This window comes from Cryptomeria japonica, chromosome 4, assembly GCF_030272615.1.
Source record: "Cryptomeria japonica chromosome 4, Sugi_1.0, whole genome shotgun sequence".
In the NCBI taxonomy this organism is placed as follows: domain Eukaryota; kingdom Viridiplantae; phylum Streptophyta; class Pinopsida; order Cupressales; family Cupressaceae; genus Cryptomeria; species Cryptomeria japonica.
The window spans coordinates 320,314,983-320,331,384 of record NC_081408.1 but is presented as its reverse complement, the minus strand read 5'-3'; the positions used below and the strand labels follow the sequence as shown (position 1 = coordinate 320,331,384).

The 16,402-nt window shown below is 37.2% G+C and overlaps 1 protein-coding gene across 2 annotated transcripts in view; it reads right to left on the bottom strand.

The window, feature by feature from the left end:
* The window catches only part of LOC131041675 (uncharacterized), a 135,053-nt gene that overhangs the window by 78,214 nt on the left and 40,437 nt on the right, over positions 1-16,402 (bottom strand). The window contains exons 2-3 of one of the 2 annotated variants that reach the window (XM_057974825.2): positions 12,386-12,433; positions 12,149-12,208 (exon numbers count right to left, since the gene is read on the bottom strand). In XM_057974825.2, the coding sequence (XP_057830808.1) occupies positions 12,149-12,208; positions 12,386-12,433 (108 nt within the window). The remainder of the gene's footprint in view (positions 1-12,148; positions 12,209-12,385; positions 12,434-16,402) is intronic. The other variant, XM_057974826.2, reaches the window with a different exon arrangement.

The window sequence follows — 16,402 nt, the reverse complement described above, 5'->3', positions numbered from 1 at the left end:
TAGAGAGGACATGTGTCCAAGCAATACAATTTTATCATTGGTCAAGCATTAAATGTTATGTAATGGTTGTAACAAACCCTAATTAGGGTTTTCATTGTTGAATCTTGGCCATTGATCTTGAATTGATCTAAGCCATCGAATTGTATTGAGGGCACTATATAAGCCCTGGCATTTCATTTTGTAAAGGCAGTTAGGAAGGAGTTGGAAAGTGGTTAGAAGACAAATAGAGAGTAGTTAGCTAGTTGATAGAATAGTAATTAGAGTAGAGTAGAGAGAGAAGGCAAAGATTGTTGCCAAGATGTTGTTGTAAAAGACTTGTAACTTCATTGAAGAAATGGTGAAATTTATGGGTCGATTCGACAATTTGCATGGTCTTTATACTTCTCATATTTGATTTCATGTTATTAGATGAGTGGAAGAAATATGCTTGATTGATGGTGAAATTTGCATATCCATACTACTAGCAGTTTGTTGATTGCAGACTTGCCTTGTGTAGTCAACTGGAATCGTTCAGCTTAAGCTTAACTTCAATTGTCGCTTCTTCATTGATATGCATCAACCTGATGGTGTCTATGCCTGCAGTGATGATTTGAACATCATAAAGCTTCCCTTCGAAGATCGCACTAGCCTTGTGGAGATGGTCCTGCGATGTCAAAACAAGACCTAGTTAGAGTTTCATCAAAGATCAATCATTGCTCCTACATTCTTAGTATTAGGATTAGATCCTCTCTTCGCCCTCATCTTTTGTCCATTTTTCAAATCTAAGGCAGTAAGATTCTGTGTTCCAGCAATATTCAAAGGCAAATCAGAAGTTCAATCATCAAATGTAAGTCCCCTTGTGATTCCAGCAAATCACATCATACCACAGAGAGCTTATCCACACATAGAGACCCTACATACAAGAACCTTGGAGTCATCCTGATTGATCCTTTTCCGCGATATCTTCAGCAATCAGAGGCTTTACTCAAGAGAGGATAAGGTACCTTTAGGTATTTTATTCTGTGTTTGATAGTGTACAAAATACACGTCAACAAGAGGTAGACCTTCATTGTCACTAGTTAGGGGGGTCACGGTTGTAAACACTCCATCTCCCAGGTCTTGTTCTACCCCTCCATTTACAAGACCATTAATGTCTAGGGCTCCCACCACTCATATCAATAGACCATTGTTTCACATGGCTAGAAATCAAGTTTTTGTTACCTTCAATGGGGGGAGTCCTCTTATTTTGACCCAATAGAATGATATACCAGTGGCTGCATTAAAGAGTATACCATACTTCACTGGTGAAACAGCTACTATGCCCATTGAGCACATTCAAGACATTGCGAACATTTGCTCCGTCCATAATGTCATTCAAGATGATGTTGTTGTCAGACTCTTAGCCACATCTTTGAAAGGAAAAGCTTTGCAGTGGTATAGAGGGTTGTCTTCTAGCTCCATTCACAATTGGGATGAATTGGGGGAGAGGTTCTGCAACCATTTCAAAGACAAAACTGATAATCTATCACTTGTGGAGCAGTTGACTACAATTAAGAGGGCACCTCATGAGTTCATGGGGGATTTCAATTTCAGATTCCATAAGACATGGAATAGAATTCCTGCTCTAGTGAAGCCATCTCCAAATCATGCCTTCTTGTATTATCTTAGAGCTCTGAACAACGATATAGCTGTCATGATACAGTCAATGGGTGGAGCCTCTCTATCGGGTGCATATGACATAGCCATAAGGGCAGAAAATTGTTTGATACAGGCTGGGAAGATAGCTCCAAGGCCTCCAATGCCTCTCTTCCCAGAAGCTCCTACTAAACAACTCACCTTGGCTCCTATCCCCATGGTGCCCGCAGGTCAACCATCCACATCCTCTACATCCTCTAATGAGCTCCATGAAGTCAAGACTCTATTGCAAAACTTTAGCAATGAAATGGTGACACTAAAGAAGCAACAAGCCCAGCATAGCAGACCTTATGAAGCTCAAAATCAGAACTATCAGTAGAATAGGCCACCCTTTCAAGGGCAAAACCAATGGAGCAACATCAGGCCTTTGAATAGTGTGAACCCCACAGCTACAAGCAACTCAGAAGCAATGGTTCCAATGCAAAACAACCTTGCCCAAGAGCAGGATTGGTGTCAGCCATGCAATCAGCCACACAACCAAGGTGCATGCCAAAATGGGGTGTTTGTCCAAGCTTTAGTGGTGCAGGATGAGCCAACCACCTTTGGCCAGCAATATTACCCAAATTAGCCTAGTGTTGGCACTCAGGCTTACTTGCAAGGGGATTCTACCTTTGTCAATTGGCAGGAGGCAGAATTCTGCGGTATGAACCTGTTGGTTGAAAATTTTGTACACTTGGGGAAATATACAAAATTGTGGTTTCAACCATAGCACACGAGTAAAAACTCTCCTAATTAAGGGAAGGCTCCCCTATCTAACTAAAACTGAAATAAAAACAGGATGGTACAGCAGTCTTCCTTCTTTTTTCAAGAAAGACAATATCCTTTTCTCTTCACAGAAAAGGATATCGATTGAATATGAACAACAATAACTACTTTCAAGTGAAATGAAAGAAAGGAAATGAAGTTTCTTGAAAGCGCAAAGACTTCCGTCACTTCCTTCGGGACGGGACAGCAATATCAAGCTCAAAGACTTGACTATTGGAAATCCTATCTACCCTTTGCTATACTAAATTTTACAATGAATAAAAGACAACAGCTCAAAGACTGGAATAATCTATTCTTTCAACACAAAGACAAGAACTAATGCAAGCTCAAAGACTTGCTGCTATTTCTTATCAAACAGTAATTTTTCCTCAAGAATAGACGCAAGCTCAAAGACTTGCTGCTCCTTCAAGAGAGTTTCCTATTTTAATTAATCTTCTCTACTTGCAGCTCAAAGACTTCAAATCAGATTAGACTAAGCTCCTTTTAGAAACACTTTGCATAGAAGAAATAAAAAAGATTCAAACTCAAACATGTAGCTCAAAGACTCAAAACTTGAGTAATCCTTCTTTATTAATCTTCAAAAACTTTCAATTCACATACATAAGCTCAAAGACTTCTTGCTATAAATTTGGCAGAGTTTTTGCTTGCTTTCCAAAAAGATATCGATTACAAAGGACCCTCTCTTCTATTTATAGGAGAGGAGCCTTGAGAAAAAGGTGGGAGGATACTAACTAACTTGAGAAATTCCCTCAACCACCAAGACCTATTCAACAACTAATTATGACTTCATTAACTAACTAAGACTTATTCCAACTACAGTCCTAATCAGACACAACTTGTAGTTGCCTTACAAGTAATTACAAAAATGCAAGTAAGGAGTTAACTTGCAATTACAAAAATGCAAGTGATGACAACTTGCAATTACAAAAGCGTTTTTACTAGTAAACTTGCCGAAAGGGAAACTACAATTATGAAATTATAATTTTAAAATTTTACAACAAGTGTTAAAAACACTTAAGTTGCACCTCTTGAAGATATGAACAATTCGAACTTCTGAATAACTTTCTGCAATTCATCAGGATCTGGTTCATGAGTGTTCATAGCCACCACCCTGGTCTTTACGACAACATCATGGCATTGGCATAGCATGGAGTTGCCTTTTTCCAATGCGGACCGGATTTCCTGTAACTCAGTTTGATACTTAATCAATATTTGAATGGAAGCGACTGAGAATTGCTCACTTCTCCATTCATCATGAATCTTGAGTTGCAGATCTGCAAGAACTTCTTCCTCGGGCAGCAACTCATCATTCTGATTTAAAATGTCGCAGGATGCCTTTTTACAACGGGAGGTAACATCTTGAAAGACTGCTTCATGCAACTTTAAGGTCTCATCAATTTCTTCAATGAGTGACTTGAGAACAAGAGATTTGTTCTCCAGAAGTTCCTCATATTCAATGTACACAACTCTGGACCTGAAGAACGCCCAACTGATGCTGAGGCATCTTTCGCCAAGAAACTAAATTTCTCTCAACCTTCTCCAAATTTAGTTTGAAAGCACCCAAGATTTGATTCAACTTATCTTCAATGGTTTCCAATTTAACCATTGTTTCAAATAACTGTCTTATGACTTGTGAACATAAGTCATGCAATTGATCAACCCAGGTGTCTAAGGCTTGAACCTTTTGGGCGGCTCTCTCGATACCTTGGATTGGTTCACCGGCCTTGGAAGAAACAGGCACTTGGCCTTCTCCATTTGAAGGTAGAGTAATACTTTGGATGGCTGCCATGAGTCTTTGATTCTCTACTTCCAATTGATCTTTCTTGGTCAAAACCTCATCATACCATAATGTAGCCACTATTTGTTGAGCATCATGTTTGACAACCTCATGAATCTGCTTACCCAGTTGCACTTTGGTGATCCGATAATCAGCTGCTTGCATTTCTTCAACTGGTTTATCTGATATTGGTTCAGCGATTTCTGCCATTCTCATCCGATTTTCATCAACGATCACCCTTGAAACTGTCTTTGCCCTCTTAATAGCTTTAGGTTTTGATTGTTTCAACTGTTGGTAGTCAAAGGCATCAGTTGAGATCAGCTGCTCCTTCCTCTTTGTGGTGAAAGAACTGAGCGATGGAGGTAAAGCCATTAACTCTGATTCTGGGATAGAGGGAGAAGCAGTTTCTGTTTGAACAATTGTGGTGATCTTGGGAGAAGTGTCCATCTGGATAGCCACCATAGTCTACTGAGTGACGACAGGATGTGATGAAGATGTCATGAACTCATCAAAACAAGTCATAGAAGTATCAATATCAGACACAGGTACATATGAAGGATCATCTGAAAAAGATATTCAACAAATTTTCCTGAGAATGACCTTGAGATGGTTCTGCTGCTGAAAGTGGAAGGACGTTCTGCGGAGATTCTGAAACTGAAGGGGCAGATTGAGAGCTCACATCTATCACAGGAGGAAACATGGGTACCTCAATAGTAAGTGAAGAAAGAGAATTATGTGGGGACTCTGTAGAAAGCGACTGAGGAGCATTATCAGATTGAGTTTCTTCCTCTGAAGCTTCAGGATCAATCACAAGAATTTCCAACTGTGGCTTCTCCTTGCCTTGAACTGTTATTTCCTGAGGAGGAAAAGCATAGATATATCGGCACTATCACATTTGGTGGTAGATAGATACAACAGTCGATATGATAAGGTGCAATTGATATACGAAGGTGAAGATCAATATAATTGCTGTCAATATCATTGATTAATATTATTACAACTGCAATCGATATTCTGCAGATATATATAGTGTGATCAGCATTAAAGTAAATGCTGAAATACATGTATAGATATTACTGTGAATAATTCAAAATCAGAGATTAATCAAAATATCAGTAATACAATTATATTTTGTAAATTGAAACATATAGAAACATAATATTGGATTAAATCTAAAGTGACAATAAAATTTTTTAAATACCATATATATAAAAATCTGATAAAAAATTTAACATGATATCAGAGCCAGCATAGGAAAAAGATCAGATCAAATTTATATAGGCAAGTTTATCCTCTATACATCAAAATGGTGAACGGTGTTAGATTTGAGGATCGACTTGAAGGAGCTTCCAACTTTGTATCTTGGAAGTTTAGGATCATGCTTGCCTTAAGAGAAAACGAATTAGATGAATTCGTAAAGAAAGCTATACCGGAATCAAAAGAAGAAGATAAAAAGCTTCAATGGATGAGAAAGAACAATAAAGCCATGAAGATGTTAGTTGACTCAGTGAAACATTCATATCGTGCCAATTATCTCCAAGATGGAGGCTGCCTATGACATGTTCAAATCATTAGAGAACATGTATGAGATAAACAACACAAGCCGAGCTCTTGCCCTAAAGCAACAACTCCATCATGTAAAAATGATCAAGGGCGAATAAATCACCTCATACTTCATGAGGATAACAGAACTGAGAGACCAGCTCTCCACCATTGGTCACACAATTGAAAGTAAAGAGTTAACCATGTTAGCCCTCAATGGTCTCCCTTCTTCTTGGGAATCATTCATTCAAGGGATAAGTGCATGATCTAAACTTCCTAAGTTTGATTGTCTAAAAACTGATTGCATTCAAGAAGAGTCTGGATTGGTGATAAGAGGCATTGGCCAAAGCTCCATAAATGGAGATATTCATGTTCTTGCCTCGCACTCCTCAAAGATGAAAGGTAAAAAAGGATATTTCAAAAGGAAGAAAGATGAGGAATCCAATGGTGCTCCTACATTCAAAAGAAGGAAGGATATTTCAGAAATCCAATGTTTTAGATATGACAAATATGGGCACTATGCAATGCAATGTCCAACCAAGACCATGCCTCAATCTTCCATTGCAGATGTTGGTGAGACTCTTCCGCACAAGGATTCAGATGGATTCATACTCTGACTTGGGAGAAGTTATAGAGTTTTGAAGTTCTATTTGTGATGAAGAGATTGAAATTCAGCAGGAATATACAGAGGACTTTAATGGAGATTCTGAGATTTCGTATTTCCTTTTTTTATAAAACAAATATTTACCTGCAGAAGAGCAACAGTTTACTTGTGAAAGCCATGGAGGCGTTTGTGCAGATGATGATAGCATCTAGGGTTACAACGCAAGTTGAGACAAGAAGGCTTTCCCAGTGAGAGGGAGCATACTGCAAGGAGATTTTGTCCTAAATCTCAGGATGGTCATATTCCTACCTAGGGCTCAATCTTATGACAGTAGATCCATGGTGGTTGTGGATCTAACACTTCCAGCTGTATGAAGATCATACCAAATGATGAGAGTCTCTTGAAGCAAGATATCTTCCATGATTGGGACCATGTGAGCAGGGGATGCTTCCATGACAGAGGGAGTAGCTAAGAGAATATGCTTCGATTGATATCCGAGGATCTTGATCATATTGATTCAGAGGGAGTGGACTATGTCGAGTTAATTTCTCTAGTGATCAATCAGAAGACTATGCTTCATGAGATGGAGTCTCATATATATAGGTTGGAAAGCCTTTACATTGACTCCTAGGTCATAAGGTTCCTGGATAGATGGAGACTTGGTGAGCTTGGAATACACCAAGAGTGATGTAGACTCCAACCTTGTATTTCATGAAAGGTCAAGGCATGCGGAGATCAAGCGGAAAGGTATGTTATTCAATTGAGATATATTAGTATAGATGAACAAACTACAGATGCCCTCACCAAGCCTCTCTCTAGAATAAAGTTTGCATACTTTTGAGGTAAGCTTGGTATGGTAGAAAATGTAGCCCTAGCTGAGATTGAGTCTCAGCAACATTGATTTGTTTTCAATAGTACTAATGTATTCTCTAAGATGTTTAATGTGTAATCTGATATGGTTCATGATTATCGTCATGTGTGTGACTCCGTGACTTCATAGGTTCAGTGCTTGATGGGCCCCTGTGAACATTATTGGGAGGTGACGATCTCTCAATTATGAACACTTGTATATGTGATCTTTATTGTAAGGTGACGATCTTACAATATTGATTTTACCATCATGATGGATATCATGAGACGTGATATATGTGGATGTCATGATGGTTGATATCTCTTGAAGTAATATCTGCTGATGGTGGATATCATGAGACGTGATATCCGTGAATAAGCCATGATGGATGATATTACATAAAGAGATATTCATGGTGGATATTATGTGACGTAATATCCGTGGACATGCCATGATCTAATATTCTTAAAATGCCATAATGGTGGATATCACGAAACGTGATATCCATGGATAAGCCATAATGGTGGATATTATATAGGGAGATATTCATGGTGGATTTCATGTGACGTGAAATCCATGGACATGCCATGAAGTAATATCTTTAGATATGCCATAATGGTGGATATCATGAGACGTGATATCCGTGGACAAGCCATAATGGTGGATATCACATTAAGAGAATTATGGTGGATATCATGTGACATGATATCTGTGGACATGCCATAACACTTAATATCACAGTGAGGTGATATTTTCTCTCACACATATAGTGGAAGCTATTATGTTTTATCATCACCATGAGGTGGTGTAACTTATTGAAGGATAGATGGATTCCTCCCTAGCTAAGAGGGAGTGTTGAAATTAGGTAGCAACGGTCGGATGACCCTAACCATTCAAATGTCTAATTGGCCTTACGGCCTTAGACATTTGCACGATTAATCTTTCTCTTCTATCCTTGCATTCTGATCATAGATCAATATACTGTATGATGATCGATTTAATCATCTATATAACTATCGAATCATACATGCTATCGATCCTATGTATAATTAGTAATAGCTTTATATTACTAATTATACATAGCACCGATTGCATTTATATATATCAATCTATATGTGCTATGATTAATATTGTTATCATTACATGTTATCGGTTAACTAATTATACCGATTGCAAATTGTGGTTAAACGTCACTTATTATTGATCGCTATTGATTGACATGGCTCCACATAGGAGTCACGACTCTATGTGGAACTATGTTGATTCCACATAGAGCCGTGACTCTATGCTGTCCGCAAAAGCATAGATATATCGGCACTATCACATTTGGTGGTAGATAGATACAATAGTCGATAGGATAAGGTGCAGTCGATAGATGAAGGTGAAGATCAATATAATTGCTGTCAATATCATTGATTGATATTATTACAAGTGCAATCGATATTTTGCAGATATATATAGTGTGATCAGCATTAAAGTAAATGCTGAAATATATGTATAGATATTACTGTGAATAATTCAAAATCAGAGATTAATCAAAATATCAGTAATACAATTATATTCTGTAAATTGAAACATATAGAAACATAATATTGGATTAAATCTTAAGTGACAATAAAATTTTTAAAATACCATATATATATAAATCTGATAAAAAATTTAACACCAAACATATATGTAACTGTAAAGTGTAAACAAAAAAACAAGTCTATGGCTCTGGCTCTGGCTCAACCTCATCTATCTGCCTCCTAGAAAGGCGTCTAAGGTAGGTTCTGGATGACTGAGTAGCCATAGTCTCTGCCTGTGATGTGCTAGTCTGAGTAGCCATAGGTGTTGTGATTGATCGTGCTCTATCCTCCTCCTCTGCCATAGCCACAGCCTCAGCCTCTCTGTCTGCCTGGTCAACCCACTCAAGGTCCTCATCAGTGAAGACTGGATCGGTGGACTCAGTGAGCCAATCGGACTCGGGGTCGACTTCCTCTAGAGTGATCGGAGAGGAGTCAGCGTCCAAAATCTGTCTGGTCCTGAGACGGAGGTTGTAATGAACAAAGACTAGATCATTCAACCTCTCCACAGACAGTCTATTTCGCCTCTTCGAGTGGATGTGCTCAAACATGCTCCAGTTGCACTCACATCCAGAAGCGCTGCATGGCTGGCTCAATATGCGGATGGCAATTTTTTGAAGGATTAAAAAATGTTATGTTTTTTTTATTTTTTTGACTGCACTTTTTTAAGTGATGCCTGTCGAGTCACGACCCTCGGACTCGGCGAGTCAGGGAGTGACTCGCTGAATCAGTGAGTCGGGCGAGTCACGCCCCCTGACCCATCCGAGCCCGGGTCAGGGTCACCCGGCCCGTTGACTCACGTGACTCGCTGCGAGTCACGGAACTCTGATCAAAGTTGAGATACAAACAAATACTCAAGGCAATCTTTAATCTCTGTATATTTCCAGTGTTATATACAACAACGATATCTTAGTAGATTTGTGTGTGCAATTATAAATCCTCCATGTTTTTTGAGGCCTAGCCTAGTTTATTCCATAAATACCATGAGAAGGATACTCACCCTTGACTTCACGAATGTAAAAAACAAGAAATCGATGAAAATGTGATGCAAAAATATATTTGGTATTGTATTATTTCTGCCATCTTATTGCATTTATACGCTTTTCTGATGAGTTTGGTTTGGTGAGTCAACTACTGTTAAGATCAAAGGCAGGGAAACCCCATCCAATGGAGGGCTGTCATAGAAAATGTATCCAATTAGTTGAATCAATCTAGTAAACTCATTACCTCCACCTGTTGTAAAGGAAAGTATGCATGGAATGAAGTGGAGAGATTGTTGTCATTTCAGTTCATTAAGGAATGTACCATCAACAACCAGTCTTGCATATTACAACCAATCCAGTCCATAAATACCTAAGATTTGTAAGGCATTTGATTTTATACACTAAGCATAGTGTGTCACGAATTTTACAAGTGCTTCTCAGGTCTAGAAAAATTATATTACATTATTTTTTATGTATTTGCGTTATACTTGGTATATCAAGTATCAACACCATGTCTATATGCATAACTAACAACATCAGTCAAAGTTAGCTATGAATTCGAATTTGGAACATTTCACTCCATCTTTTAGACCTAATTGACTACAAGTTTGTGCGTGAGACATTCATAGTAATTGTTCATTTCTATTTGTCCTCATCTTCAACTACATACTAAGCGGGTATAGATTGGGCTGAAACTTGTATTAGTTGGTGTAATGCTCTCTAATATTTTGGATTATCTACATACAACAAAGGCATCACAATGACGAATATTTTATGCCTTGTGAAAATAAATTAATAAACAACCATTTGTATAAATTGAAAGTAGAGCTATGCCAAGCGAGTAAAAATGAACAATGCACAACTCCATGTTGGAGTAAGTCCTATGTTTAGAGTAAGTCCTATGTTTAGGAGTTCTTAGTCTCTTTGTATATAATAATCTCTCTCATATGGATCATGATAGCTCTCGTCTAGAGTGGTATAATCATAATAGCCTGTCATCTAGAATGGTATACTACAATAATATTGTCGACTACTCCATGATGGCTGATGTTCTATTATATTTTAAATATCCACCATGTGTGATCCATGATTCACCTGAAGAGTTCTATGAAGGCTATGAATGATTTATCAACTTAGAATAAAAAAATTTTGTGCTGTTTAAATACAAAATTTCACTAAAACTAATATATGTAATGTAGAAATTGGGTGTGCTATAGCCCTTGGCTTTCATCCACATCTTCTAGTCAGTTTGTAATATGCACACCCAATGCCTACATGATGTAAATTAGATATTCATACCCTTAATGTCCTACTAGAAATTTGTTTTTGTTCTTGCGCAGTTGAATGGTGCTTGCCACCCCATTACATGCAATGTTTAGCAATGTATTTATTTCAGTTGGGTAAACAAATGAAAAAACCTATAATCTATTAAAGAAAACCTCCATTGAATTCATAGTTTTTAAATAAGTTTTAGTTATTTCTCAATTTCTTTTTTGTTTGACCATTTTTTCACATTTTACTAAAAAATCAATTTTAAGCAAAGCTTTCTAATATTACCTTCAACTTTTTGATCTTCTTGGTGCTTTCTGTGACATCATACATGAATTTATATATGCCAAAACCTTTGTTATTTGTCTTCTGATTATAGAATGTCTATCTCCATAGTATATTATTCATGAAGAGGTTAGTTAGGTTGGTATCATTTAAATTTTGAGGTGGTGGTCATGATTATGTGTTGAAGCTTGCTTTCATTACCTATATTTTAGCCTAACTTTATAATTAAATCTACAAAATATTGGGATTATTTTCCAACAAAGGATTGATATGTCTTAACTCATTAGGCTATTGCTCTCTTATGAAATTTCCTGAGTGCTATATAAGGTTCAATTGTGCATATGTTCTATATATTGCCCGAGTTAAGTTGGTTTGGAGCCCATGGCTAGGTAGGTTGTGTTACTAATATTAAGGATTTGTTAAGTAATACATTTGCCTTGTTTATATAGCAATTAATCCAGCATTAAATCTCAATTACGAGATGGCATCTTTAGAGGTATTTTTTGATGGATCATTTGGGAAATTCAATTGTAAGTATTGCTTTCTAAGTTTATTTAAGGATTGAATAACTTTTCCTCTTCAAATTTTCCATTTGTAAAATAAAAGTGAAGCAAGTGTACATATATATACAAGGATTGCTATGGGATCAAGTTGCAAACCTATATGGCAACTGTAAGATTCTGCAAGAGCAGAAATGCATCATTGGAGGTCATATGTATAAATGTCTATTTACTGTAGTGAAAATGGCATTTCCATTCAAGGATTCCAAAAGAGGAAAATGTACAAAATCCCCAACCAAATCAATATGTAAAGTGACAACAAAAACTAGAATACCTCTAGAACTTGAGGCCTCAACATAGCCACCCGACTTGAACACAGTTCTAAAAATACAACCTGCAGTCCAACAGATTATGTAATAAGCCAATATAATTTAGGCTTTGAAACTAACTGTTATCATCTCTAAATGGAAATATGACTTGATGGAATTAAAAGACATGTTAAATAATGCTACTATGCATTAATCAACCTAAAAAATTGCCTAACAATGAAAGAAATTAAAAGAAGAAAGACCTGTGGTTTCAAGAAACGAATGACAGCTTGAACTTCCCTGCAAGAATCCTGAAGCAAAGAAAATAATCAGTACCTCTATGCAAACCAATAATGTATGACAAAAATATTCATGATAATAGAAAGTGGTGATTTTATTAAAAATGTTTGTCATGACTGACTGGAACCTAATCAACATCTTGCGGAAATCTCAGACAGTATAAAGGTTGACAAGAGAAATAAGACGTCCCTCCCGTGGGGATTGTGTCAACAAGAATCAATAACCTTTTTTGAATTTTCATAATGCAGAGGTACCGTTCATGGCTTTAACAAGCAAACAAAATACACAATGAACATGGAAGTTTGAAGAAAGTTACAAACATGTAAATTCATAATATATTTATACAATAATAAAGTCTACAGCCACATCAGCTAAATCATTTTTATTTTCTAAAATAGAGAAACAAACCATTAACGCTCATTAAATTGATAATGTTGCTTATACTCAAACGCACTCTCCTACTCTACTGCAGTTGTAGAATACACTAACTTTACATTCATCATAGAATCAGCCATTGCCACACTCCAAATAGTATCCAAATTACTTCTGCTTTAAAGGTATGGTTGGATGGACAGTTATGGGAACCTTTTCTTGATCACTGTAGTTTTCTAGGCCTGACTTAAACCCTAAAAAATTCCAGTGTGACTAACATAAGAAGCAGAAAGCCAAACAAGTGACTAAACCATGCTTCTCTAGCATATTTCTGATGTGAGGCTTACATTCAGATGTGAACTTCATATGCACATTAAGAAAACACAAATTCGATTTTCAGATCGGCAGATTAATGAAATAGTAACATTAGAGTTCCACACATTCAACATTGACAGATTGGATCCTAGTTGGACTTATCAGTAAAAAATGTTGCAAGGAATTTTCTAGAAAGTTGTTGCAAGTAGGGTGGTGGCTATCATCTCAAGTAATTTAGTACATAGATGGAACTGTGCGCCCATAAACTCGAAAAATGACAAGAATGACAGAGTACAACCTCATTTAATTTTATTATTATTATCTTTGCAGTCAAATGATGCCTAAGAAGAGAACAGAAAGGAATGTACCAACAATAACCTGCACAATGTACCAAGGCTTGAATATGAATAAGCTAGAACAGTCACAAAGAAGCAAACAATCTTCAATCCAAGAAGTAAAAAGGTGTGGTGCCATCAAAATTGGAAGTAGATATAATAGGAGTGCTATAGAAGATATCTTGAGACAAGAATCCAGACAAAGTTTAACATCAATGATTGAAGAGTTTGGTGTCAATTAGAAAGCTGCTTTCTATACGGATTTGGAGCTAGTGCAGCAAGAAATTGATGAAAAAATGGATTTCCATTCCCAAGCCACTGAAGTGTTTCAGGAGTGTCTTATGAGATTTGGAGCTTCTTTCCCATATGTTTGAGGTTATCTACAATGTAGATCTCATTCTGTAGAGTGCCACTGAGGAAAAACCATCTTTACTCAGTGTCTCCCACCATGTACAGACTATTGGTTTCTTAATAGAAAAATATGTTGATTTTGGGCCTTAATAATATCTTGTAATTTTTTTCTGTGGACAATTTACTTTTCATCCATTCTATCATGATTCATCAATTGCATCAGTTTTTATATTTTCCCATTTTTGTGAGTTGTGTACTGACAGTCTCTTGGAAAGCAATAGTTGATCCTCCACAATCACTAGCCCTAATGACCTCAACATTTTGACAGGCTTTATGAATCAGGTTTGCCATCAGTGATCAGTGGCCCTGAACCTTGACAATGTAAACAGTATAACTAGGTTGCAGTTAGTATCATAGTATTCCATTGCCATTTGTGTATGACTTGGTTGGATCTCATTGAAAGTTTAGAAAATTCTGTCTGATGACTTAACTGAGATATCAAGGAAATTGATGTTGTCTAGGCAGTTGACAATCACGTGGAAGAAAGTCAGTGACAAATGCATTTAAGTAAGAAGGATATGCGAAGTCTTATCATCCAAATGTGTTTTTGCAAGTGAAGCTCAACTATAACACCTACAAGGAATAATATGTGCTCTCCAAGTACTCAAGTAGTGGCATCATTATCTTCTTGGAAAGAAAATCATCTTGCACCAATCATCAGCCACATCCAATATTTAACTCCCAGCTAACTACCCAAGAACAGTGGCATTCAAAGTATGTATCTTATATTTAAAATATTTCACTTGTTGATCAAGTATAAGGAGTGCATCACCAACAAAGTTGTGGACCTTCACAGCCATCTCACATCGTGTGTGCCTTAGAATCTTGGATACTTGGTGCAAAAATATAATAGATGAAAATATCTCTATTTCATGAATCCTAACTCTGTTCTCATTGTTGACAGTCTACATCATCCCATAAATTATAATGATAAATCAAACCCCTTTCCAAGGCTACAGCTTGAATAATGGATTGTCTTATAAGCTCACTCAGATTTTGCATTTTAGTTGGCATCACTCACTGATTTCTGCTCAAGGATCCTTACTCATCCTCCTATGGCAGACATTGTAACATATAGTAGGATATTGCAACGCCTTTACTGCTACTTGTTCGGGATGGTTGTGGATTTCATTCATCGGATTTCCCTTTTGTACCCAATCTACACATCACAATTAGGAACCTGGATTGTATCAGATATTAATTATATCTTCATACCAATCAGAATCCATTTCCATAAATTTCGCCAGTGATCTTCCCAATTCTAAATGCTAACATAACTGCATCTTTTCGGGTGAGCTTGGGCTTTTAAAATGGGCATCTCTAAGTCAAGCACCAAGATAGTTGATGCTTCACAAACTACTGGCTTGTTATTCAGACATGTTTAAAGCGACCAAGATGGTTGATGCTCCACAAACTACTGACATTTTCAATGGATTCAATGTCATATTTTCAGTTTCTACATGATACTCTAGTGGCAAAGGCTCTAATTACTTGACCCTTATTTGGATTATTCAAATCTGCATATATAACAAGATGTTACTGGAGTGAACAAAGAAGTTATTGCAAGGTTGATAAAGGACAAAAACCCTCATCAAATCACTGGTTTTGGATCTGAGCTATGATCCCTACCTGGTTTGAGAGTGATTCTACCTCAAGAATCACCATTGCTTGCACAGTTGCAAATTGGAGTTTCACAGAAAATGAAGATTTTAATGGTATATTGCATAGTTACAAGACTTTGCGAGTCTTGGCAAGACTTGCCGAGTCCCAAAGCAGGTCGCCTCTGCCAAGGCCAGGCAACCCTGGACTTGGACTCGACCGAGTCTGGCCAGGTCTTGGCAGACTCACCGAGTCTGCCAGACTATTGCCGAGCCCCAAGCCCTAGACTCTGCCGCCCAGGCAACAAAAAAAAAGCAAAGATAAAATAAAATGTGTTTAAACAAACAGTAAATATGTTTTGACTCTCACCCTAAAAAGTCATTTTTCTTGTTTGCAAACACGAGGAAAGAAAAAGAGGGTTTTAAGCAAAAAAATAAAGGCATTAAGAGCAGACCAGCAGATAGATTGAAAAGGAGATTGCAATTGTTGATTGTTTGTGCAAGTTTGTAGCTTGTATTCAAGCATTTAAAGGTGTTAAAGAAGGATTGAAACGCATGTTTGTAAGTAAGGAGTGGACAACATCATCATATGCAAAGACCATTGCAGGGATCGAGACAGTTGATCGGGATTTTGATGAGCATAGCTTTTGGCAACCGGCCAAGGAGTGTTTTGCCAATAAAGTGTAATTCAATGCATTGCAGAAATAATAGACATGACAGAATATAAAGAAACTTCAGATCTTCATTGATTCATAATAATGTCAGTACAATGACAATGACCACACTAACCCTGTCTCCATGACCAAGGACTCGCTAATATATAAAGGTGACCGGTCAATTACCCGATGTCAACTGTCGACAACCGACGGGTTAACTGTCGTCATTAACTCTAATTACATTAAATGTCTTATTGCTTAATTACCCGACAACATCATCCCCCCCAAAAAGA